General features: G+C 37.4%; 1 protein-coding gene across 1 annotated transcript in view; it reads left to right on the forward strand.

The window, feature by feature from the left end:
* Positions 1–22,849, forward strand: part of MYO16 (myosin XVI) — a 297,557-nt gene extending 274,708 nt beyond the window's left edge. Inside the window, exons 32-34 of the mRNA XM_050904272.1 lie at positions 14–172; positions 7,310–7,401; positions 22,456–22,849. Of these exons, the coding sequence (XP_050760229.1) occupies positions 14–172; positions 7,310–7,401; positions 22,456–22,689 (485 nt within the window). The 3' untranslated portion in view covers positions 22,690–22,849. The remainder of the gene's footprint in view (positions 1–13; positions 173–7,309; positions 7,402–22,455) is intronic.
* The last annotated feature ends 1,793 nt before the right edge of the window (positions 22,850–24,642 follow it).

Below are 24,642 nucleotides of genomic sequence, written 5' to 3' on the forward strand. Positions count from 1 at the left end.
TTCTCTGTGTCAGGTGCTGAAACTAATCTGAACTTGAGGAGCAGGGAAGATCCAAATACATCAGATACTGGATCAGAAACCCAGGATAAAAATGCAAATAACCATGGAACTCAGTCATCTAATCCACTGTCCAGTTCTGTGACTGCTGAAAATGGAAATTCAGTATCAAATGGTAAGCAGTTTTTAATCCCAAAGCTCTTCTAACATAAAGTTGCTGAAGTGTTTCCTTGAATGAGCTTTTTAAGATATAGTCAAGCTGGAATCTTCTGAGTTGTAAAACATCTGTGTTTCTGGAACTGGCTTAACTTTGTATGTGTGAACTGATAAGCCCCTCTCCAATAAAAGTTGAATGTGAAGAAAATAAAACAGGCTCTGTTGAGGATTTTCTAATTAGCTCAGCTCCAAGTCTATAAGCAGCCCGAGGCATGGAGGACTGAGATTTGAGATTTCTGATCCTATAATCAATACAAATGGAACAGAAAATGGAAAGTCAGGATCTCCCTTTGCTTACTAGTGAATGACAAATTATTTATCATTGCAACAAGATGATCAAAATAGTGCAAGAGCAATGACAGAAAGAATGAAATCTTTCAAGGTCCTAAAAGCATAAATCCTAAGGATATAACACCTGTATTACATAAAATCACACAATACAAATACACAAGTATGAATAGACACAAGACAAATCGAAAGGATTTATTTTGATGGAATGTGGAGAAGCAGATGTCTAAATACTTGCGTGGCACTGGGTACAATTATCTTCATGCTGAAAACCTAAGTCTAAATATGGTTTGTGTAAGCAGAATATTTGTATAGCCTTTACTGTTAAGGGTAGAACTACACATAATGCAGTTGGTCGTTTGAGAGCTATACTGGAAAAATCACAGGGAAATATATTACGTCAAGTGAAATATTGCATTTTGTTTTCCAAATATGCTATCCTTTTTTTTAAAAAAAAGGCTACAGCTGCTTAATATGCAATGTTTTGAAATGAAAAATCAAGCTTTATTATCAAAATGAAACATTTCAAAATCAAATAATTCCTTCCTTTTCAAGAAAACCTATTCTCCAGATTCTGCAGTGCTTGGCCAAAATAATTCTTCCTGCTCTCTCTGATAATCAAAGCAGAAAACTCATCCAGTCTGAGAATTTATACGAGTGTAAAGGTGCATTCATTCCTGTGTGGAACCAGGAACACACTGTGACAGAAGAAAAAGGCATCTTTGTCCATTACAACCGTGTCCCCATTTGTATCAATATAATAATATGGGGAAGAGGGGAGCATATTTTCAGTATGTATAACAGTCAGACTGTTAAATTAACACAAAAACTGTGGGTAGACCAAGTCTTTGATTCCTTTCTATGTAGGATTTTAACCATATATTCTGATGTCCTAATGGGACCTGTGGGAGATCAGCTTTTTATAAGAGCAACCATTTTATCCCCAGATCCCTTAACTGGGAGTTTAATCACAAAAGTTGTGTTTCTTTCAGCTTAGAAATGAAATGATGCTTTAAGTTTATAGTTTGTGATGATTATAGTTAAATTAGTAAATGATCTCAGTTACTGAAATAAATAGGCATTGCTTGAATAAAAGGCCAACTAATAGGTGAGATGGGTGCTTGTAATTTTTGTGCAAAGTTTTTATCAGTGTATTTGCAACCGCTAGTAGCCAGGGCTGTTCATATTGATAATATACAGTATCTACTATGCATAAACTAGTTCTTTTCAAACTATTTGTAAATGGAAAGTTTAGTCATAAAGGTGTAATGTCGTGCAATGGAATTTTCCAGTAAGGTATTTTTTCCATTAAAAAACACTGATTCATCAAACCCAAACTTTTCATGGAAGGTTCCCAATTTTGATGCAGCTTTGATAAGGAATGTTTTTGATATTCACTGTATACTATGAGTAGAAAAAAATTCCCTTAGGTCTGGCAGTATCCCACTGGGTAAAGAATTAGAATTATTTGTGGTATTTCAAGGTTCACATCTATGTTTTGCCTATCAGACTGTTGTAGAAATGATGCAAGCTTTGATTTTACCCTGATGCAGAGCAAAATCAGATTATAAATGTTGTGAAACAGAATGCTAGTTTTCCAGCCACCCTTCATAATAATTGAAAGAGATGACAATGTGGAAAACTTTGGTGTACTTTGATTACATGAATTCAAAACCAGTTTGCCAGTTTGCTTAGGAAAAAAAATCCTTCCAGGATTCAACCTTAACATCTTCATGATTTTGAAATCTGTGTCTTGTTGGATGTATCTAGGCAATACTGATATTTGAGAATATGCCATGAGATGTTTCCATGTAAAATACTTATTCATTTCTTTGTTACTGCATACCAAACTCCTCTAGCTTTGAGGAAAATAAAACCTGAAATGCGTTATTAAATAGTTGATACTGAGATTACAAAACTCTTGAATATAGAGCAATCTGCTTCCCACTGTTACACAGTACAACTATATAATCTACTTTCCACTGATAGAACTGAAGTCTAGATTCATACATTACTCGTACGAATTAATACAGAAGCAATTTCTTAAATAAGACTAGTCTTTTGCTGTCATGAATGAAGTGTCAACACCACTCCCCTGAAGCATCATGAAACTTAAAGTCACTATGGTCATACGAATAATCATTTTGACCAAGATGTTAATCTTACTTATAACCTGATGAATTCTTTAGAAAACCATTACTAAGCAGCTAAAAAGCTGGCTGGCTCAGCTTCCAAACAGATTAATGCTGTGTCACTTTCGGAAGCTGAGTTTAATTTCTGGCACTGCTGTTAGTTCAGAATTTTAATAGAAGTTGCTTTTTCTTTTTATATAATGTAATCTTCTTCTTTAGTTTATCTTTAATATTAGGAGTAACACCTTTCTACAGCTCTGTGCTATCAAACTGTGACTTTTCTGCCACAAATCTTCCACACCTACCAGAGTTTTCAGTCTGAAAGAAAGGGCTTTTTTGCTATTTCTTGTCCAAACACAAAGAGTAATCAGAAAGCCTGTAATAACCTTTTACGTTACAATGCTGAACGTTGTGATCGTAAATCACCCAAAACAGCAGATCCTCTGGTGGGAGACACTCAAACACTGCAGGTAAAAGTTTACTGAAAAGTGTTGTCATTTCCAACTAGTACCTCATAGGATATAAAGGAATGTTTAATCACCAAGTGAAATGTTTAAATATGACAACTATAATGAGTGACTGAGGTGACCTAACCTTTGGTTAGTCAAAGGGAGAAATTCCCCAGATATCTGACAGTTCTTACCCCCAGTGGAGTGTGTTGTAGAGGTACTTACTCTGTGTGATCCAAGTGAAAATTAGAGTAGATATTGTATAGATGAGACAGCCCTGTTGAACCTAAGGAGCGTTGTGCTGCATTGTGCCTAGTGGTCATACAGGCACGCACTTTGCACTGTGCTGTTCATCCAGCTCCGTTGGCACGCTGCTGTCCCTCAAAGGAAGCCTCTCTGGTTATTCCTCTTCTCTTCAGTTATAACTGAGGTCCACTGCTTGTGTATGGAGATCTATGTGAATGGATTCACTATATAGTTTATGCAGATCGGCATAAGAGTAACTGTAAGAACCTGTCTGTTTCACCAAAAGCCCTATGCAATATTCAGGTAAGGGGATTAGACTTGTCTAACTTTAGCTGTTGAGAAGGTACGCATTCTGTCTAAGCAGGTCGCCTGTGGGCTACAGTCTGCTATATAGTCTCTTGAAACTTACCACCAGATCTAAGCACATCAGGCAACAAGCCACAGAATGGGAGAGGTGTCACAGCAGATAACCTGACAGAAAAGGGGCATGTCACCATGACACGGGCTACATGCTGTTGAGCACAGAGCCTTACGTCTTGCCTTTCCTGGTGATGCTTCTTTCACACTACGGCAGCTAATGTATCAAGTGGAGCTGATCAGTAGATCCAGCCTGTGTGTGAATGCAGAATCATGGAGGAAGGTAGAAGGTTTGGGGAATGATGTGTGGCCACAGCTGCAAAGACCCAGAGACTCTGTGGTGTTGCTGTTGTTTTGCAAATATGAATGTGGGAGGCCAGGAGGTGCAGGGTCTCCAGTTCAGGGGTAGCAGAGCCTATGAGACTGGAGGTTCTCTCGAACCACAGAACCACTTCTAGATGCCCAGTCATCTAGATCTCAATATTTGAGATGCAAGCTATTTATCTGAAGGATCCTAAGAGGAGTATCTGAGAACAGGGCAGAAATGGGAAATAGGAAGTATAGGAAGAAGATCAGGGATTCAGCATGGGAACTTCCTTTGAAGCAATATAGAAAAGGCATTACACAGAGTAAGTGGGTAAAGGATCGGGTTTCTAGTTTGAATACACATATTGCTTGGGACAAGGCCGTATTCTTGATTATGTGAAAAAAATGGAATGCATTTCTTTCATTTAACTTTTCCAGTTAGAGATTGTTGATTGAATCATATTCCTTGCTATCATTTCCACCACCACATATAATTGCAGTAATAATGTTAGCAAGCATAATTTTGCCAAAAAATTGCGAGATAAGACTTGCTTTTGGTAACTTGAGAATAGTTACAAGAAAGCCCAGTCCCGATGGTGTAATTTGTGCTCCAGCCTGAACCCCTGATTAACTTATGTTCTTATAGTTCTGCCCCTGCCCCTGCTAGACTGGTGCTTCCAACCCTGTGCTGAATTAAGCAAGGTCTTATTCAGTGCACAGCTGTGGTATCCTAATATTTACTTAGGTGTACCTAAAGGAAAACTCTCACAATGTAATCAACTACTCCATTTATCTTTCCAAACTCCACCAAGCCTCTGCTTGCCATGTCTGTGACAACGTGCTGTTGCTCTGCATGGAAACTTTACTTATTTGATAAGACCTCTTATCAAAGTGCTTGTCATAGAAATAAACAGAAAATCATTGATAACCTTATTCTTAGCTCAACGCTGTCATGGACGGTAGATCCTAAAGTATATGAATATAGTGCAAAAGCAATATCTTTTTCAAAACATGCTGCTGGCCTAGGAAAGTATTTTTGTTCATTTATGGTGGTCTAGAATCACGCAAATATTTTACATTATATCTTTTATTTGAATTAAATGAATAATACTTACTTTAAAAAGGCAGTTTGCATTAAAATGTGGATAATTTTTTATTACTTTGTTTGAGATGTATCCAAACTGAATCCATGTGAATAAATAATTAGTTCAGGAAATGATTTGGAAAAAGAGATTTGTTTTGTGTTCACAAAAACTGGATTTTTGGAGGGAAATTATTTCAAGCATTTCATTTGACCAAAAGTATGTGATTTTGCTGAGGGAGAATTTAAAGTTGGAGGACAGGGAATTTAATATAGGTAAGAAAGGAATAGTGGTAACTTCCATATATTTTACAAGCCTAGTATACTGGAGACCGTGAACATCAGGCCTTGTCCCAGTACATACCTAATATATCATGAACCAGCTTCAAAAAGTGATAACTCCACCTCGAAACAACACATAGTTCAAGTCACTGAGACAACAGGGTCAGACTCCCTCTCTGCACCAAGCAGAAAAGGACTGAAATGCTGGATTCTCACAAGATTTGGCCTGCATCCTGAGCTGCAAGCAGGGGTTCCAGCTTCTTCACTGCCTGTGTGTGTTCAGAGGAAGTCCAGATGATTTGAAGCTGTAGAAAAAGATCCATATTTGTGAATACTTTACAGAAGCTTTATTCAGAAGGACAAATAAAAAAACCCAGCAGTCCCCAGTTACAAAGCTGTGGAGATGTACCATTATAAGGGGGAAACTAAAAGCAGGGTAGAGAGGCCAAAAAGCAGTAAGGATCATTCCTTCTCTTTAAAATTCCTGTTCGATTTCTCTCGCAAAGTCAGGTTATTTTATGGGATTATTCATGCAATTTATATCTTCATGAGTTAAATCATATATCAGTAACCATGTAAGAGTTAATGCTCATTTATCAAAATAAAAAAATTAAAAAAACATTTTTAATACTGAAAATAGCAAGTTGGAAGACAAGCATGTTTCACAGTGTGTTTCTATGCCAGTTTCATGATTGAACAAGAAACTGAACATAAACATGAAACAGAAGTATATCTAGTGCAGTACATAACCCCATAAGTAGTTTATGATTCATTGCATTTGAACTTTGAATTGTTTCCATTATGATTCTGTGTATGTTGTGTATAATATGCAAAGAGTGGGGCTCACCTCAGTTTTTCTTATCTAAGCGTTACATATCTAGGCCCAGAATCACCTTACCTAGTTTTAGCCACACAAAAGGTAGATGCCTAGTCTAATCAAATACTTCAGATTAGATGTTATCGATTTCTAGTTAGTAAATCTCAGGTGATCTACTGAGAACAATTCAACTTGCATATCTCTTACCAGGATGAATCCTCTTCTTGTGGTGGCTAGCTCTGTTCAGTTGACTAAAGAAGGAGTAGTGATATGCTGTTTATGGACGCCATAGTAGCATGAAAATTTGGAATATATACTATACGAAGCAATACCAAAATTGCTGGATACCAGACTTACCATGGCGTCTGTGATTCTAGTTTGTGAGGGGTTTAATAACACCTATCATGGACTCACTGTGTTTCTGCTTCTGCCTTTGCTTCCCCTCATCCCGCCTTTCAGATCCTCTGTAGTGCTATGTGAATGGTCTTTCCACTCCGGCAGAAGTGATGGGGAAGCGCCGGCAGTGAGCCTCGCTCTAGGATCACTGTGCAGAGGTGTTTGTTTCTCTTGACTACAGAGGGAGACCACCTGGCTCTTTTACACTGGATGACTGGTTTTTACACAGCTAAATTTTGGGCAGCTAATTCCCTTATGGAGACTGCACAATAAGTACAAGAATTACAAAAAAACTCTGTACTGAGGAGATGAAGTTGTAAGTCCTGGACCTACTATCGACTTCCTGTGTGACCTAGAGACATTAATTTGAGAGCAGACTGCAGGCCTGTTTTCCATTCCCTTTGCATTGCTTCTGCAATGAAAAGGAGCCAGGGGAAGAGGAGCCAGGGATTTCCGCATTGCAGGAGGAATCCCTGGCCAGTGTATAGGTAATGTGTTACTTGTAGGCTCTTTCAGTACAATTGCTCCTTCTGTAAACCAGCATGTATACCTATGATGCTATTCATACTTGGTAAACAATAATTGTTCCAGTTTCAGTAAGCATGGAAATAGTAAATATCCAGGCAAATGTGTGATTTTTTTCATTCTTTTTTAGTAAAACATGTCAGGGTCTTTTGAATCTCATGCTGAAATCAGCCAATGCATAAATGTCAGATTATAAATTAGTATTGTTCTGCCTTAGGTTTACCAGAGGAAAATGAATATTCAAGACTGTCGGCCAGCACTACGGCAGGTTCATCAATTCAAAGACATAGAGAGAGCCACACTAGTCAGGTAAATATTTCATTGACGGTCTACTAGAACCAGTAAAAGAGAAAAAAATCATAGTAGCTGCATGTTGAAAGCTGTCTTGATTCAAATTTGTGTGTTGGCATTGAAAAATGCAGACTTCTTTTACAGGTTTGTATTGAGCTAAGGACAATAATGAATTTACTCTTAACTTTTTTGCTGGGAGGATAGTCATCCTGAAAGATTCTTATAGTAGAATTCAAAGTTTATGAAACTTACAGTTGCTGGTTGTGACGATGCTATTTTCAGGCAGGAAATATGTCTCTTCACCCTGAGAGGACCAAGATGTTATCTCTCTCAAGATATTCATTCATACCAGAAAGAGCTGCATGATAATGAACCTCATAGGAATAAATACATAATTCTATCATCCTTATGTATATAAAAGCAGTGAAGACTTTAAAAGCAATCTTCACTGTTTTTATACAAATATCAATAAGTAAAAATTAAAATCAAAATATCTATCAATTAAAACAGCAATAGGTACTGAGGTAGTGTGAAGCTTGCACATTGGTTCTTTTAAAATTTCAGTTTAATTAATGTCATTTTAAAATAACAACACAGAATTAAGTTTTATACTAAAAGCAAACATTGAGCTTGAACTACCTTAACTGGTGATATGAAGGCATATAAGTGAAGTGCATTAAATGAACAAAAAGGAATAAAATTTCTCATAATATATTTTCTTCATTCTTTTCTTCAGCATTTTATATATAACGTGAAACACTTTACTTTCTAAGTAGCCAATTCAGGCATGAAGGCATTCAAGAAATTTTACTTTATTTCACTTAAATAGCATTAGTGTATTCTCCTGTTGTCTTTATGCCTTCAGTCCACTTTTCTAAAAGGGTAGCCCTGAGTCATTTTTTTATTTGAGATGACTAAGAATTTTACAGTAAAGCCAAATATTGTCCAAAGAGAAAATATGTTGGAACTGAGAGGAATTTCCTCAACAGAAACCTCTCATTAACCAGTGGTGCAGTTTCCAAACTATTTTACTAGAAGGTAAGAGAAGTGCTTTATCACATTTAAAAGCTACTTTTGTCTTTGGGGACAGCTGACATTTCATTACAACAAAATACTGGCCCTAAACAAGTGAATGAATGTTTGGCCATTGACTCCAACAGGAGTGGTATTCAACCTTCAACATCATATTCGGTCTTAACATAACTTTGAAAAACAACAGGTTTTAACTGACTAAATATGTAAGCAAACTCGTACAAAAGTCTTCACTTTTTATTTTTCTGTCCCACTGTTCAAAGCACAGGCATAACCACAGTTATAAACCTCACACAGTGCGACACTTTTGTCCTGGAGCGTCTTACACCTCTGTTGCTAAAATGCTTGCCTGGGATCAAGGAGGATCATGTTTAAATTACTACATCAGTGCAGTACACGGAGAGTTAAAAGAACTGGGTATAGGGGAGCCATTATCTTCTTCTTATCTTTGCAGATGGAAACTATATCCTTATGTGAAATTAGTCTGCAACATTTAAATGCTTTATTTTAGAAGCAAGTCTTTAACCATTTACAAACTTGTATTTTTTATTTTTCCAAAACTACTTGCCAAAGCTGAACACAATTTCAGTTCAGTACTTTGAAATGTCACTTTTCAGTAAATAGAAGTTTTGCCAAAGTGTTTCACAAATCTTTAAAATAGATTCCATGCCGTGTACTCAGAATTACATGCAGGGACAATCCTTAAATGCAAGCTCAATAAGAACTGTGACAAGTTTAGAGAAGAAACCTGCAGTTCTGTGATTTTTGATACAATTGCCTTAATGAATAAACATCTTCCAAAATGATGTTGCCAAAAGAAAAAAATCTTCCTCCCACAAAAAGAGAAAAAAAAATCTTAAAAAAAGTCTGTGCTCGCAGGGCTGAAAATTCTTACTGTAAAAAGCAAAAAAGCATTCTTCACCATTTCCAAAGCATGGCATGTATTTGAAAATGATTGGTTTTAATTACAGTTGACATTTCTTAGCATGCTGCTGGTGACTCTAACAGCGTACAACCCTATTGTAAAAGTCTTTGCCAGGCTTCACTGCAGTAACCTTATCACTTTAAAGTAATTCCTGCACAGACGTATGAAATAAGACAGATTGTTTCACAGATCTGTGAAGGTACTGATTGACTAATTGCTTTAGAGAGAGAAACATAGACTGGGTCCTTGGATTTCTTGGCAGACACTCTGTCATTTCAGCTAAAGGAAACTGGTTCATTAGCTTTCAGGGACTTCTAATATTTATGGGTTTTTTTAATATCTCCCTGCCAGTTCCTTACTGAAGTGACAGGAGTTAATTTCATTTTTGTCACAGGATCTCAAGGCTCATATACATCCAACTAAAGTTTAGGCATTGTGGCTTACAGTACCATCATGTTGTCACATCAGGTGATAATTACCTGCATCACTGCCTGATACTCCCTGCACACCGCAAACCTACACACTTCAGAGAGCAAATTCTTCAGCTCAATATCTGTCGACATGCATCATAAGGATCAATCTTTTAACACTTTTGGAAGCAATTACCAAGTATAAAATATCACGCAGATGTGAACTCAGCAACTTAACTGATCATCTCTAAAGTCAAGTCTGCTGAAAACAAACATAAAAAAAAGTTCACCGTTGGCCATAAATGCGACTTTTCTGGGGCAGTGGTTACTTAAAGGTCAATTTTTATCAGAATGAAAAAGGACAAAAATTGAAAAAAATTGTTAAAATACTAACAAACTATTTCTCATTTGAAAGGAATGGAATAAAATTCTGCTTTCTTCTGCTAGAAAAAAGGGGAAGAATGTTAAAAATAAAGTTTGATTATTGTCTCATCAGAAATAAAAGAACTTACATCAAAAGAAATGAAAGTCTTGCATGTTAAAAGAACAACAAAGTACGGGGTTTTTTAAACTTACACCTTTTCCTTCATATTGTTCTGTGGCTGTATAGTTGTAGATTTCCAAGTGATTATATCTATAGGTTGCAAGTAAGTACCACATAAAAACATAAAGAACCTAACATCTGATACAACACTGTAGCATCCTCTTCATCCTCAGTGAAGATGAAAACTGAACCATGAATTTGGGGGTCAAACCAGTTATCAAGAAGTTTCATGTGCCTTAGTTTGTTTGGATAGTAGATCTTTAAGAACTATTTGTTAGCAAAGAGCCACACATATTCTTTTCACCAACCCAGCACACTAACTTCCATGTATTTTGTGCTTTCCTTGTAAACCAAAACATTCTAGTCAAGGAAATCTTCAAAATGTAAACTAGAAATCTACAATAAAATGATACTGCAAAAAACAATATCCTAATCTACCCTTACAAAGAAAACCTACTTTGGTCTTAGCGACTAAGCCCACATATATCAGCTGCAAGGACTGCATCTAAGTCAGCTTCTACAGAAAACCTTTTGTTAGCTGTGCTGTGCCTCTTGCTCCCTGAACAGCAGAAAACTAGGAAACTTCCTTTTCCAAACTTGATTTAAAATACTGATTTAAAATTATTTAAATGCTTATTGTTTCAAATTGCTTCAGTGACTTGTTTAAACAGTTTGGGACTTCCAAATATGCCTGTATCTGTAGTCTTGAATTCTTATCCCATAATTTCCTTCCAGAGGTAAAGAAACCACCAAAATGGAAGAGATGTTTCTTCTGGTCATTTGTGCCATAACCTTGCTTAGATAGAAAATTTTGTTATGACTAAGAGTCATTTCTATTCAGTCACACTCCAGGAAGTGATCCCAAAGCATACTGGAGACCTCACAAATGTTGAAATTCCTTAGCAGGGTCTAAAACCCAAAACCTTCTCTAAAATAAAAAAGCTTTATAAAATATTACCTCTGTGCTCTTTTTCTTTTACACAAAGCATTTCTCAGTTCCTTAGCCAGTCCAATGGGCTCTCTTCTCCAGACTGTATTTATTGCTTCCTCTGTTCTTGATAGCTCCTATGAGTGTGTATATTTAAAAGATAGAGCATAAAGACTGTTGAAATATGTAAGTTCTTTGGAATGTCAGCAACAGCAGCAAGACGAAATAGAGTCAACAAAAGCAAGACTGTATCTTTGGCACCTCACACAAAAGCTAAGCGGCCCTGTCGTATTCTTTTTCACAGATCCAGGACTGTATTTTTTTATTTTTGGTAAAAATATTTTAAAGTTGTTATTAACATTCACTACGAAGTGGGATGTGGTGTGAGAAAGATACAGTGGAATGAAGAAAAGCAGGCCAGCTAAAAGACTTCTTGTTTCTTATGTGGGCAGCAAGAAACAACATGGTCTGTCTGTAACAGGATGAGATGGACAACCTGGAGGTAATGAACAGATGGGAAGTGAGGGGCAGATTAAAGACTAGAGTGATAATAAGTGTGTGTGTGGGGCGGGAGTGGGGAGTAGAACAGGCACCAGATAAAGGATGATTCAGAGAAGTAAGGTTGGAGGAAGAATAAAATGACTGAGAGAGAAGGTGAATAATAAAATGGAATAGGGGATTTAGAGAGAGGAAAGAAGGAAGAGCCAGCGAGAAGAAAAAAAAAACAGAGAAGTGAGAAAAACAACTAAAAGGAAGGTAAGAAAAACAGGAGGGAAAGAACCAAGGGCAGAGCTCAGGGTGGTGGAGTAAAAAGAGAGAGGGATTAAGGAGTAAAAAAGTAGAAAGTCTATGTGATGTTCCAGATATAATATTCATCTTCATATACATATAAATGTGATCTTTTATGTTCCATGAAATAAAATTAATTGTCATAATCCACCTACATTTATAGGATTGCTTTCTATGCAAGTTAGTTTGCAACCATAGTCTCCTGAAGATTCAGCCATCTGAGAAGAAAGGTAGAAAATTTCCCATTAAAAGGTGCAAAACCTCTTTGTGCAGTTTAGCTTTCTAATGGCTGAATGTTGGCTTATTTGTAATCAGATGATGTCACATGCATTCAGCGTCCTGTGGAAATACTCCCAGAACAAGACACAAATAAGCAAGCAGCTTGCCATCCTAGTAGGTTAAGTAATATCAGACATACAATACACCCTGGTGTAAGATTTTGGTTACCCACTTCTGAAACATGTTTTATCTGTCACATGCTCAAAGAGGTAAGATAAAAAATGATTGTTATTTTTTCACATATTGTTATATTAAAAAATCTGCAGTCTTATCTCTTCTATTTTGTTTAAACCCGTACTGCAGGTTGGCAGATTGCAGTAATATAGGAGCCAACATCTGACAATGAAAAATTGGAAATATCTTTTCATATTCGTGAAGAATGTATTTATTGTTTCATTATAGCTTAAGCCATAGCTCTTATTTCATGAAATCTCATTGCTTTCAGCAGTCTCTTCCCTCAGAAAGAGCTGCATATTCATTATAATTTCAAGGGCCTTCTTTGTTCCTACTTGATTTAATATTTGTTGCCAATCACTTCTTTTGTTGACTGTTCAAAAGTTAAAAAAATGAATAGTCAAGAATGTAATGTGTTGCTACCCCCCACCTATTGTCACAGTTCTAAACACTGGGCTCTAACATTCATTATTAATGTGTGTCGTGTTTGCCCATTAGCTGGAAGTAATCTTTGATCATCTTTGAAGCAAAACGTGGCAATCAAACAAGTCTGGTGTAATAAAAAAATCACTAACGCCTTTGTAAACACATAACATCCAAGAGAGGACATAGAATGTTATAGATTTATCATTGATCTGAATCACTATAACCCCCTGAATTGTGTTTTGTTTATTGTTTTGACAGTAATGTCAAAGAATTCTCTTTGTAATGTCACATACAGACAAAAATCAGGTCTTATAACACAGTGCGGCTTTATTTTTAGAAGACTTACAGTCAAAATTATGTGCCTTATAGATTAAATGGTATGAGGTAACGCACAGTGGAAATTCATCAGTAGGTACAATATCCTGTGTTTCTGTATCAAGGGCTTTTGGAGGACTGATGCCCCTCTCCTCAGCAAGTATGTCCTAGATCTGACTGCTGTGACCTCCAAAAGGGAAAGCGCAGATTCTCCTCTTTGAACCAGTAGATGCCACAGTCAGCTCCCTACACATTTGAGGCCCCTTTTCTGTCTCCGCTGCTTCATCCTCATTGCATTTTCCTCTGGCAGAAGGCTGTGATTGTTGAGAAGAAGGGAACAAAACCTCCTGAGCATCCCCGTGCCCTCCCTAAGCTCAGGTGTTTGGCTAAAGTGTGTAGTTATTCCCCTTGGGCTACCACAATGGCCAATGGGTCACCTTAAAAGGCCACTTCAAATTTGAGTTCAATGGGAGTGTGATCCACTACCCCACTGACAGCACCTGTGGAGAGGGACTTCAGTCATAAGTGCCTGGTGTGAGAGAGAATTAATTGGTCCCTCCGCCCTTCATGCTCTTGCTGTCACACACTGCCGCATACATGTAGATCAGCAGAGACTTAGATTGCTAACAGACCATAAATTAAGTAGTGTTTGCCTCTAATGTTGTTTGACCAGAAGTGTAGTATTTTTATACAAGAAAGGATGATACACAACATTAGCAAATATGCGTTGATGATTGGTTTTGTAATTGCTTTGAAAGCATTGTGGCAAACCTAGTCTCTAACTGATGAAGTAAAATATCTCCATTAATATCACAAAGCAGCAGTGATCAATTAAGTAGCAACATGATTCAGTTTTTCAGATATTTCTTTTTAGATTATGTACAAAGTGGTATCAGCATTGTTAGGTCAGCTGTTCTGAAGACCTCTATGATAAATGATTTGTTTTCAGAACTCATCTTGAGAAAGGCACAGTTGCTGTCCTTGAACATAATCTTTTTCTCAGGTGTCAGAGGCGAATTAGGAGGATGCTCTGAAGGTTTTAAAGAGCATTGTGTAGTCAGTTTATCTGGAAATAGAAATATTACCTTAGAGAGAAAAACAGTATATTTCAATATTCGTTGATGGTTTAGGCACTCTGGGACGATGTCATTTTGTAGTTGATATCAGAAATCTAGAGTTGAAAGAAACGCAGCCAAAACAAATAATAATAAATAAATAATTGAAATCCACAAGATCCAAATAAGTAAATAAAATACACCCCTGTTTTGAATGTATAGGCTTGTCAAACTGTATTCCCAGCTCAGGTAATCAGAGTGCCTGACATGTGTGCTGTCATATATTATTGAACATTGCCTACCTTGTTCTAGTATTTTCTGCCAGATTACACATTACAGCTATACTCAGGATTTGTGTCCTGATTTTATTTTGCAAAGATATAATATCTTTGTTGGATTGCTGAAATACCTCCAAGCTGTAGTAACCTAATTAACTGAGAATATTGTGGTCCCAGGCATGTTACTACTTCACTGAGGGAAAGGTACAAAAGTACGGAAGACCAAGCCCTGCTTTTGGAACTAAAATGTATTCCTGCAACAAATAAAAAAAATCACCCAAACATCCCCCCCTAAAAAAAAAAAAAAAAAAAAAAAAGCCAAACCAGAAAACCCCAAGAGTATGAGAAAAAATCAGACAACTTACACCAGAAATAGAATTGCGGTCAGATGAAGAATATAAAATCTTCTGTCTGAGGCACACCAAAGGTGTGTGTGTGGCCCAGGAGTCTCCCTCTGACAAAAACGAGAAGGCACTGCTGCCTAGGGAAAAGAGAGAGGTGCAGGGGGCCTCTTTTGCCGGTGTGATCTCTCAGTTTCCAGCGGTCCGTGAGGAAGGACCTCTGGAGGCAGAGTTCATTTTGTAGCTAGTAATCCTTAGTGAACTTTTCTTTTATGAATTTTTCTGGAAAAGCCTTTCAGAAAGCCAAACCAAGGCAAACAGTGGAATTCATTTTTTTAGGATGAAGCTTGAGAGTTTTCCAAATGCCGTGTGATAGCAGAGGGCTGGACTGGGTAATCAAAGACGCCTGTGCCTGCATGGTCTCTGACACCAGAATATCCTGCTTCCAGCATCGCCCCATGACTGATGTTTGGAAGAAAATTAAATCTGTCCCTCAAAAAATCCAGATAGCTGAAAAATGCTTGTCAGAAGTGAAAGCATTTCTTCCTGACTCTTGCAGTGATCCAATTTTGTTCAGAAATGTAGTCCCTTTTTAGTTTTATTTTAAATACAAAGTTACTTTTAAGATTACCCCCAATTTTTAAATATCAGCAAAGTTATAACTTCCTTTGGTATGTCATCTATACAACATCTGTTCTAAAGGTAGTTTATTCTTTTGATGTAATAAGAAATTTTAACTGAGAGGGAAGAATATTTTCTTGCTTAGAACAAAGCAAATGCAATATATATATCAGTTATGGATCTCATGTTTAACTCTATTTAAGCTGGCATACCTCCTCCAGAGCAATTCCAGATTTGCACCAGACAGAGCACCTGTCATCTTTGCCATTTTCTCCTTTCCAATAAACCCATTTGCTATCCGTTTGGAGAGTTCTATTTTTGGAGATTGTAAGGTTGCTCCAACACAAAAATCATCATCAGTTTAAAAGAATGATTAACTAAAATTACTTTATTGTTGCATATCAAATATCAAGTTATTATGTCCAGTGGGTCTGCATTTGCAAAAAAACGCATGTCCCAGCATTCACAAGACAATCACATGAATCAGCTTGGATCCCAGTGGTGCATTTGTATTTGAAGATTTTTAATTGGAATTTAGAAGCATGTAAACTCATTTATCATAGCTGCTCTCTACTCCCTGCTGGGGTCTTACGTGGCCAATGCAGGTTTCCCAATCAAACACAAATTTACATATTGATTTGATTTATGTTGAATGCTTGCCTAGGCTTCTTAACACACCCTTGGTTTACTATGTGTTTTCCCCTTGTATCTTTAAATGAGTATTGTATTGGTAAATAACATGTAGGCTGACAGATTTTTTTGTCTTGATTCAAGAATTGGGGAAAAGCAATCCTTTCCTGATTTATACTCTTTTGTAACATAGAAAAAACCAAACATATCTGTTTGAGCCTGAAGGGTCAGGATTTTTTGAGAGGTTGCAGTGTGCCTGTCCTGTAGTTTGGAAAAAAGATGTGACATGCGTGTTTGGAAGCAGTCAGTGTAGGGGCTTATCAGATGCAAAAAGAAAACAGAGAAACATGAAGCCATTAAAACAAGTTAGAAACATTTTTGTGAGAGAGATGCATGCCTCTCACAGGTTGAATCAAAATGCGTTGGTCTTGCTAATAATCGCATACAGTTAAGAATTTATTTTCCAAAAAATTACTGAATGAAATTGTGTCTTTAATTTTGAAATGAGAGGTGAGAACATCCTGATCACTCCTGTCTTTAAAACTGATGATCCGCAGGAGACCCACTGGGGTTTGTGAACTGCTTTTGAGGGCTCTAATGAAGATAACTGTGAGTCACCTATTAGCTGAAATTTATTCTGCTTACAGTTTTAGGCAGCCTACAAACTGGAAAAGATTAAAAACATGGGGTTTGTCAAGGCAGTTCCATTTCTAAGACAATTACGATAGTTTATCATCAACATTTTACATTTATTGCATAATTCACTTTAGATCCTGATCAAATTTTAGAAAGGTAAAATCATTTCTGTTCTAGACTCAGTCTCCCCATGGATTCCATGGTGGGACCTCAACTTCACTAACAACTTAAAACACTAATGGAAAAGAAACATAATAATACTGTAATAATTAATTGTGAGCATCTACTGACAGTTACTTTAAAGCACAAACATTGACAAATCTATTAAAGAAAATAATTGGCAATATTTCTCTGAAGGGAAAATATGGACTAGCTACCTCGTAAATGTCTCAGGAGCACAGGTTTATATGCTATGTATGTCCTTAAATTGTGTTGTGATTTAAAAATCTGTTTTCTGTTGTGCTTATATGTCTATATTCAGGAATTTTACTAAAACTTACGGAAACAACTAAAAACAGGACTGTAATACAACATGCAGAGCTACATTTTGTGCAAAGAAAATTATTTGCATGTTTTAACATCCAAGAATGTAATTAAATACTTCTTTTCATTTTCTGGTGAATAGTAGTAGAAAAATCAATGCAATCACAAATGACCAAAAAAATTACTAGAGTACAATACACATATTTTGGAAAAAGTAAACTCTGCATTTGGTCAAGGAGAGAGCAAAATGAGGTGAAATACTCAAAAGAATCTACTAATGCAAATTAATAAATCTCTGTTTGGCAGACAGTTTAATGAGTTCTTTAGCCATAGTGTGATGATTAAGACTGTGTTGCCTTTGACACGCAAATAGACAATATAAGGTCTTTGTTACTTCTGAATGTTACAAAATATCCTCTGTAAAGTTATAGCGTTTGATCTTTTAATGCAGAATGAGTTTCCTGAGATTCTAGAGCCAAATCTCTAAATAACTCAAATTAAAGTTGATTTTAAATGAACCTGTTAATCTCTTTATCTGGCATACCTCTTGTCACAAATGATTTAAAAATGTGAAACCTTCAACTTTCCATAATTAAAAACTCACTGAATTTTTTAACTAGCCTGAGAAATAAGACTACAATTGAAACAATTTATTAACTTATCTTACAGCAACTCATCTTGATTCCAAGACAAAGTTGAAATCCAGTATGTCTGCTTTAGGCCATAAGGTGAAATTTAGGTAGAATTTAGAAGCCTAAATCCAGAAGGCAATTCAGGGGCTCATTCTCCAATGACTATGCAATACTTAAATGTGTATAACTCAGTAGGTAAAATCGTGCTCTAAGATTTTCATGGTTGCCAGCATACAACCAAAGTGCTCTGTCTCCACTGTCTCTTGTGTACTAAACCCACAAGGGACTCACTCTGAAGGATTTACTTTAGCATACTTATCACACATGGACAGCACAAAGCACAGGAAACAAAGTCCTTCTTCCTTGCACTTGGAGTCCACCTCTTGTAGTTGCACTGTCCTCTCAGCATGAGGGAACTCAGTCTCTTCCTTAATCTGAGAGAAGTCAAATCCACATGTTTTGTTTTCCCAATATGCTCTAAGCACTAGATAATGGTGAAAGTCCTTCCATGCATGTCCTGGTGGAACCGAGCCATTGGTGCTCTGTCACCAACCAAAATCCCTTGTGCCAGGAGGACAGCACTTGCTTCTGCAGTCTGATAGTTTGGGCTGTGAGCTGGGAGGAACGAACCCTGGGATCTCTTCCCTGGGCTGCTCATTACAAATTTAATTTGTTCATCTTGCCATATTTTGCAGTGGAAAATATGGATCCTGTTTAACTGCTTCAATCCATCGCAGTTTCCAATGAATAGCTTCGGTAACTCCACATGCTCTTCTCTTGTGCGTCGCTGTCTTTGACACTTCAGTGTTTCTTGTTTGTTCAGCAAGGACTCTGGATACCAAACACAGAGATGGTGTTTCCACCAGATGGCAGGGCTGTTAAATGCTAGGTATTCAAATGCTGTATGTTTTTGTGGGTCTAGCCCAAATGCTATGTTGCCCATGTCTGATTGACCATTGACTTTGAGTAGGAAAATCCTGGTCTACAGGTGGTAACATCTCTACCCCTTAGTGGCTGAAGTTGTTTGTTCAGTGTTCATTGAAAAGACCAGTAGTCTTAAAGTAATTATTTCCTACATACCTCATTCACCCTTCACAAAATACCTGTTTGGGATATAGAATAATAATGAAGAAACATAGCTTGCTGTTTTACATTGTGCTTCATGTAAAATTATTCAGCAAATCTTTTCCATAATGAATATGTGTAATAAATCTTTAGCTTGTCACAGGTCTAATCATGAATGGAAAAGAGAAAAGATATCATTCAAATAGATCTAATTAAATTAATTGATTCTTTTAAACCTCTGCCATTTCTTGTGCATTTTTCCCCATTTCATTTCCACTGCGTTTCCATCACATGTCCTTCATCCAGGTTGAAATACAAACTTTTTCCAGCTTACTTACCAGATCAATCTCGTAATGAATAAAGATTTGAGATATTTTTCCATCCTTGTTTAAAAAATACAATAAAAGATGTATTAGTGTCCAGTCCACACTTATTTGTGGACTGGACCAACATTTGTCCACTATACACTGGAAAATGAGCTCTATAGTGAAACTGCTGACCCAACATTAATTTACAGCTTGCATTAGCAGGGTCGGTATAAAAAAGCTTCTTCAGTGCCTATAAGCTATAAATAGGATGCATTTGTCAATTGCCTTGCCCAGGCAAAATGTACTCGCTTTTCACCCTGCACCTGTGTGCCTTTATGTTTCTTAGAATAGCAGTGGCGCTGTCTCGATTCAAATACTTTGTCCATCTTTCACAAATGAAAATTCCTCTGTACTTCATTAGAGTGATGCTGTCAAACTTCTGTCACCTGAGCACATCCAAGAACATGGTTTTGAAATATCTGTTTTCCTATATTTATCTACCAGTATTCAGGCACATCTTTGATTATTTATCTCTGAAACTCTTTCATGGGAAACTCTTGCAATGACAGTCTAACACAGCTTGCTTTTTGTACGTTCCAGCACCTCTCTGAGAAGCATACCTAATACAGGTTCATGAAATGCCTAAAATTTAGATGCAAATAAGGTGTCTAAATTGGGAAGACTGGATTCCAATCTACCTGTTTTCCAAACTGGGTTATGCCCATAATTTAAACCCACAAAAATCTATAGAAATTGGCCACAGTAAGCCGCAGTGCCTCCCAAACTGTACACCTGTTCTATAGACAAAACTACCTGACCTGTCTTTCTTGATAAATTGTATCCAATTACAAACTTTTCATTTATCTTCTAATCTTTCCTACCCACTACCCACACGGGGCGGGGGGGGGGGGGGAGGTAATGTGTTTTGGTACACAGGAAGTCTTTGATATCCCTCTAACAATATCTGTGGAACATTTCATTTTCCTTTGAGTCGCTGAAATGCCCTGTTGCATTTTGTGTGAACATAAAAACAAAGAGGTTTTTGATTTCATAGTGGTATGCAATTGGGATGGCACCAAAATATACTTTAATGAAGTCTTTCAAACACTTTCCATTTTTCTTCTTTTTTCTTAAAAATGCAGAATTTACAACTGCACTTGAAATTATAATACCTTTTATTAAGACATTATATAGGCTAATGCATTTCTTTGTGAAGTATCAACCAACCAGAAATTAAGCAGATTCCCCATCAATCTTCAGGCGTCTCCATGTAAGGGCTCATTCCTTCTCTGACAGCACGTGTGAAAGGTCTGACTTGCACAGGACACATTTGAAGCAGCAGTGTAAAACCTGTGTAAACCTCTGTACCCAGGTAGCTGCTACTCCATGAAGGAACAGCAGGAGCCACAGGCAATAGCAAAGTCTTGTACACCAGGAAGTTCATTGCCCATCAGTGACAAAAATGCCCGTCATGTCACTCAGCCCTCCTTGCAGCTGGAACCGACCACATGCGTAGTGTCTCATGAGCATTTAAGGGCACTGTACAGCAATTCCTTTATCATGGTAACTAACATGCAGCCATCTCTCATTATGACAAGGAGTAGAAATGCAGTCTTGACAAGCATAGCCATACTTCTCATGTGAGCCTGTTGTGTGAGGTGAAGTATGGGCATTTTAGTCATGTCATAGGTGCCTCTTATAGGTGCCCCTGTGGGGTCCTTAAGAAGGAAGGTAGCAGGGTAAGGGCCATGGGCCATTAGCTGTTATGGGGGGTTGGTTCATATTCCCTAGATAGGCCCCTTCTGCTACAGAATATGCCCAAGCGAATAGCTCTCAGTACCTGCTCTAGGTGCTGCTGTACTGCATAGGTGCTAAGTAGGTCTTAAAGAATGGTGAGATGGACTTCATAGCTTTGTGGACTTGTGCTGTCATGAGGGCTTCAAACTGACTTGAACAAAATAAATAATCATTGGAACAGAAAAGTTAAATGGGAGGGAACAGTTTCTTCTAGGTGGATTATGAATCTAGTACAGAACTGTTTGGCTACTTCAAGATGAATTTATAAATAGTTTCAAGTCAACTAAAACCACATTTTAAGTTGTTAGTGTGTTCTCTGGAGGAAGACAAGGGCCAGCCCCTGGTTCTAAGGATAACACCTATCTGTGACAAGTAGCATTACTAATTCTAAGCAGCAAAACAGGTTATAGTTTCTTGGTTATGGCTATTTGGGTATTTACTTTTAGGGGCAAAACCTTGCTACTCCTGCAGCTGCTATTTTCTCTGTGTAAAGGAGTATTTTGTGAGTATAACAGTATTATATGACAACAGTTTTAAGACCAAGTTGTTAGAAATATGGACTACTCATCACTGTAGGCACTCTGTTTTGTGTGTTTCAGAGGATTGTGTTCATGTACCCTTTGCTGACATAGGGGAGTTTTTCCATTTGTTTCATTTTTGGCACCTGCTTCATACAATTTCAGTTCTGTGACTTTCAGACATGAGATTGAAATAAGGCAATATTAAATCATTAATTTTCTTTATTTTCAGTGTAAAGAATGATAAGTGGGGAGTGGGGGCAGCGAGTTAAGCACAAAGTTTTAAACCCTTTTGGAGGACAAGGTTGCTTCAAATTATTAACAGGGTTGTTTGATCTGTTTTCTTTCAGCTGTAGTACAAATGAGAGCAGCTTTCCTGCAGCAAAAGTGTAGAACTTGAGTGCTTACCCACATGCATCTATTTATTTCTTTAACTGTAAATATTAGAATGGGAGCACTCACAGCCACTCACCATCTAACATGGCTAAGCCAGGGCACACTGTAACAGTCTCAGGATTTCTGCTCATCATCCTACTAGAATGTGTGGATAAGCTTATAATGCTCCATGGTGCCCTTTTCAAATAATGGATGGAGAGCAGAAGGTGGTTCCCTGCTCGCACGGGGCTTGGCAGTATAAAACACCTCTCATGAGTTCAAGGGAAGGTTATTTTGCTGAAAGTCATTATTGTTTATACACTGAGCTCTTCACAAAGGAGATAAGAAAATGGGATCTGAATCTGCCCTGCCCACAGGTTTACATCTGTGACAAAAGAGGCAGAGGATCCTGTGTGACGTATCATTCAACATGGACATTGCATTTTTACACTGCCAGGAGAATTAACTTTATCCACCTTTTTTATTATTATTATTTCCTTCTCACTAACAGGTTATTCATCAGCTTAGACTTTCAGAGAATGAGAGTGTGGCTCTGCAAGAGCTTCTAGATTGGAGGAGAAAGCTGTGTGAAGAGAGAGAAGACTGGCAGCAAATCTTGCACAACACTGAGCAAAGAATCACAGCCCCACCTCCACCCCCTTGTAAAAAGCCAACGCTGCTGAAGAAGGTGGAAGATACCTCCTGCAACAGACTCTCTTCGGGCATATGGGATACCACCATGTGATTCAGATGTGTGTGTTTGCAGACTGTTAGGAATGAAACCATCTAATGACTTCCATCTGCACAATCAGCAAGTTTTCTTCCCTTCACAAAGCGTGCAGGGATTTTTTATAAGCACTCATTCAAGAGCACAGGATGGAGGAGCTATTTAGATCTGTCGTGTGTGCGTGTACATGTGTGTGTTTGTTCTTTTCATATATATACACACATACATATATGTGTGCATCTGTGAGTGTATATATGTATGTGTGTATATATATATGGAGACAAACTGCACTATAAGTACTTAGTTTAAAAGTACAAGACAGTCACTTAGAGTTCTCCCATGGACAGTGAAGAAACTATGTTAAGCAAATGATGATGGGGAGAAGTGACTGACAGGCATTTTAGAGAGATCAGGAAAGTCTGTGTGCACACTGTACAGCTGTTTTATATAGTACAAAAATATGATGTTTCTTGTTCCCTAATGAATGGTTTTATTATATTACATGTATACATATATATATTTCTTTGTAGATGTCTGTGTTCTATTGGCGTTGCAAACCTGAAGATTATTTACATGTTTATTACTGGTGTTTTATAACTTTATGCAATTGGTGCTGTCGTTCTTTCTTCAAAATACAGGTAATAAATTCAGTACTCGCATTTTTCTTTCATAGTTTATCTTTAACAACATACCAGTTTCAACACTGTGTTGTTTTTTCACAACTGGCAATATCCTTTCTAAAATCCAATCCTGAAATTCTTGCAAAGCTCCTATATGCAGATGTGATTTGATGCTGTTCACAGCCATGAATTAGAGAGCATGACTGCTTTTCGGTGGACCTGTGTTTCTGAATGTGTGAACTGTCAATTCTGCAGTTACATCTCAAATCTTATTTCATTCTGGGTTATGTAAAATAATGAGGCACTCATTTAGATTGTAAGTATGGTTTGAAATTCATACCTGATTATGCGTAAGGTCAGGTGTCAGTAGAAAGATACATAATGGTAATGAGGTATGAAAATAGGGCTGTGATTTACTGTTACAAGCCAGAAGGCTTTATGGAGATGGGTATATCAAAGGATTATGTCCTTATGGTGGTACAGTGATGCATTTATACCTCAGATTTCATTTAATGAAATGGTTTCAGAAATTGGAGCATTCTAGTTGGCGAACATGAGTTCTGAGCAGTAATGTTAATTTATGAAAAACATGCTGCTGGAAACTTGTTAGCTACTGCTCAGCAGTCTTTGAAATACTGCTTTGCCACTAAAAGGTGTAATTTATATATATACACAGGTATTTTGTCAGAGGCCCCTTATTTTAAGTTGTTGGAGTATGTAGAGCCAGCGTGAAACACTTTTCTTGGCTGTTTGCCCCATTCCTATTGGGATCCAGGAAAAAGTGCTTGTAGTTTTGCAAGTGGATGTAAAACTAATTTTTTCAAATGTAAGCTAGGTTTAAAAAGTGAGCTCACCCTTGGTTGGAAGTTGTTGGGAAAGGAAAAAAACCTGCTTAGAGATGTAGGTTTTTCCATCATGTTTGACAGAAGCTTCAAGCAGGCTGAATGGCAAAAAGCAATCACATGCTTGCTTGTTTTTACAGGGAAGCAGCAAAACTCAAGTTGTTCCCCTGAGTATCATCAAGCTGTAGGCAGAATTAAGCACCTTCTCTTGCTGGAGATTAAAATAGACATTTTGAGTGGACAAGGAAGGGGAGACACCAGGTTAGCTCAGAATTTTACCTTGTTACTACTGTTAGCTTCACAGAATTCCTCTCTGTAAGCTTACCCATTTCTATTTCATGGAGAAGCAGGGACTCTAGACTGAATCTTACCTTCAGCTGATGTAAATGGCCATAGATCATGACTTTATCCAGGAGGGGCAGCTAACCACTGTGAGGTTATGCAGAAAACAACTCTCACCCGCTAAACAATTATGTCAGAACGAGGCTTTGCCTGGAAGAATTGAGGTT

Source organism: Gymnogyps californianus, chromosome 1 (assembly GCF_018139145.2).
Source record: "Gymnogyps californianus isolate 813 chromosome 1, ASM1813914v2, whole genome shotgun sequence".
Classification (NCBI taxonomy): domain Eukaryota; kingdom Metazoa; phylum Chordata; class Aves; order Accipitriformes; family Cathartidae; genus Gymnogyps; species Gymnogyps californianus.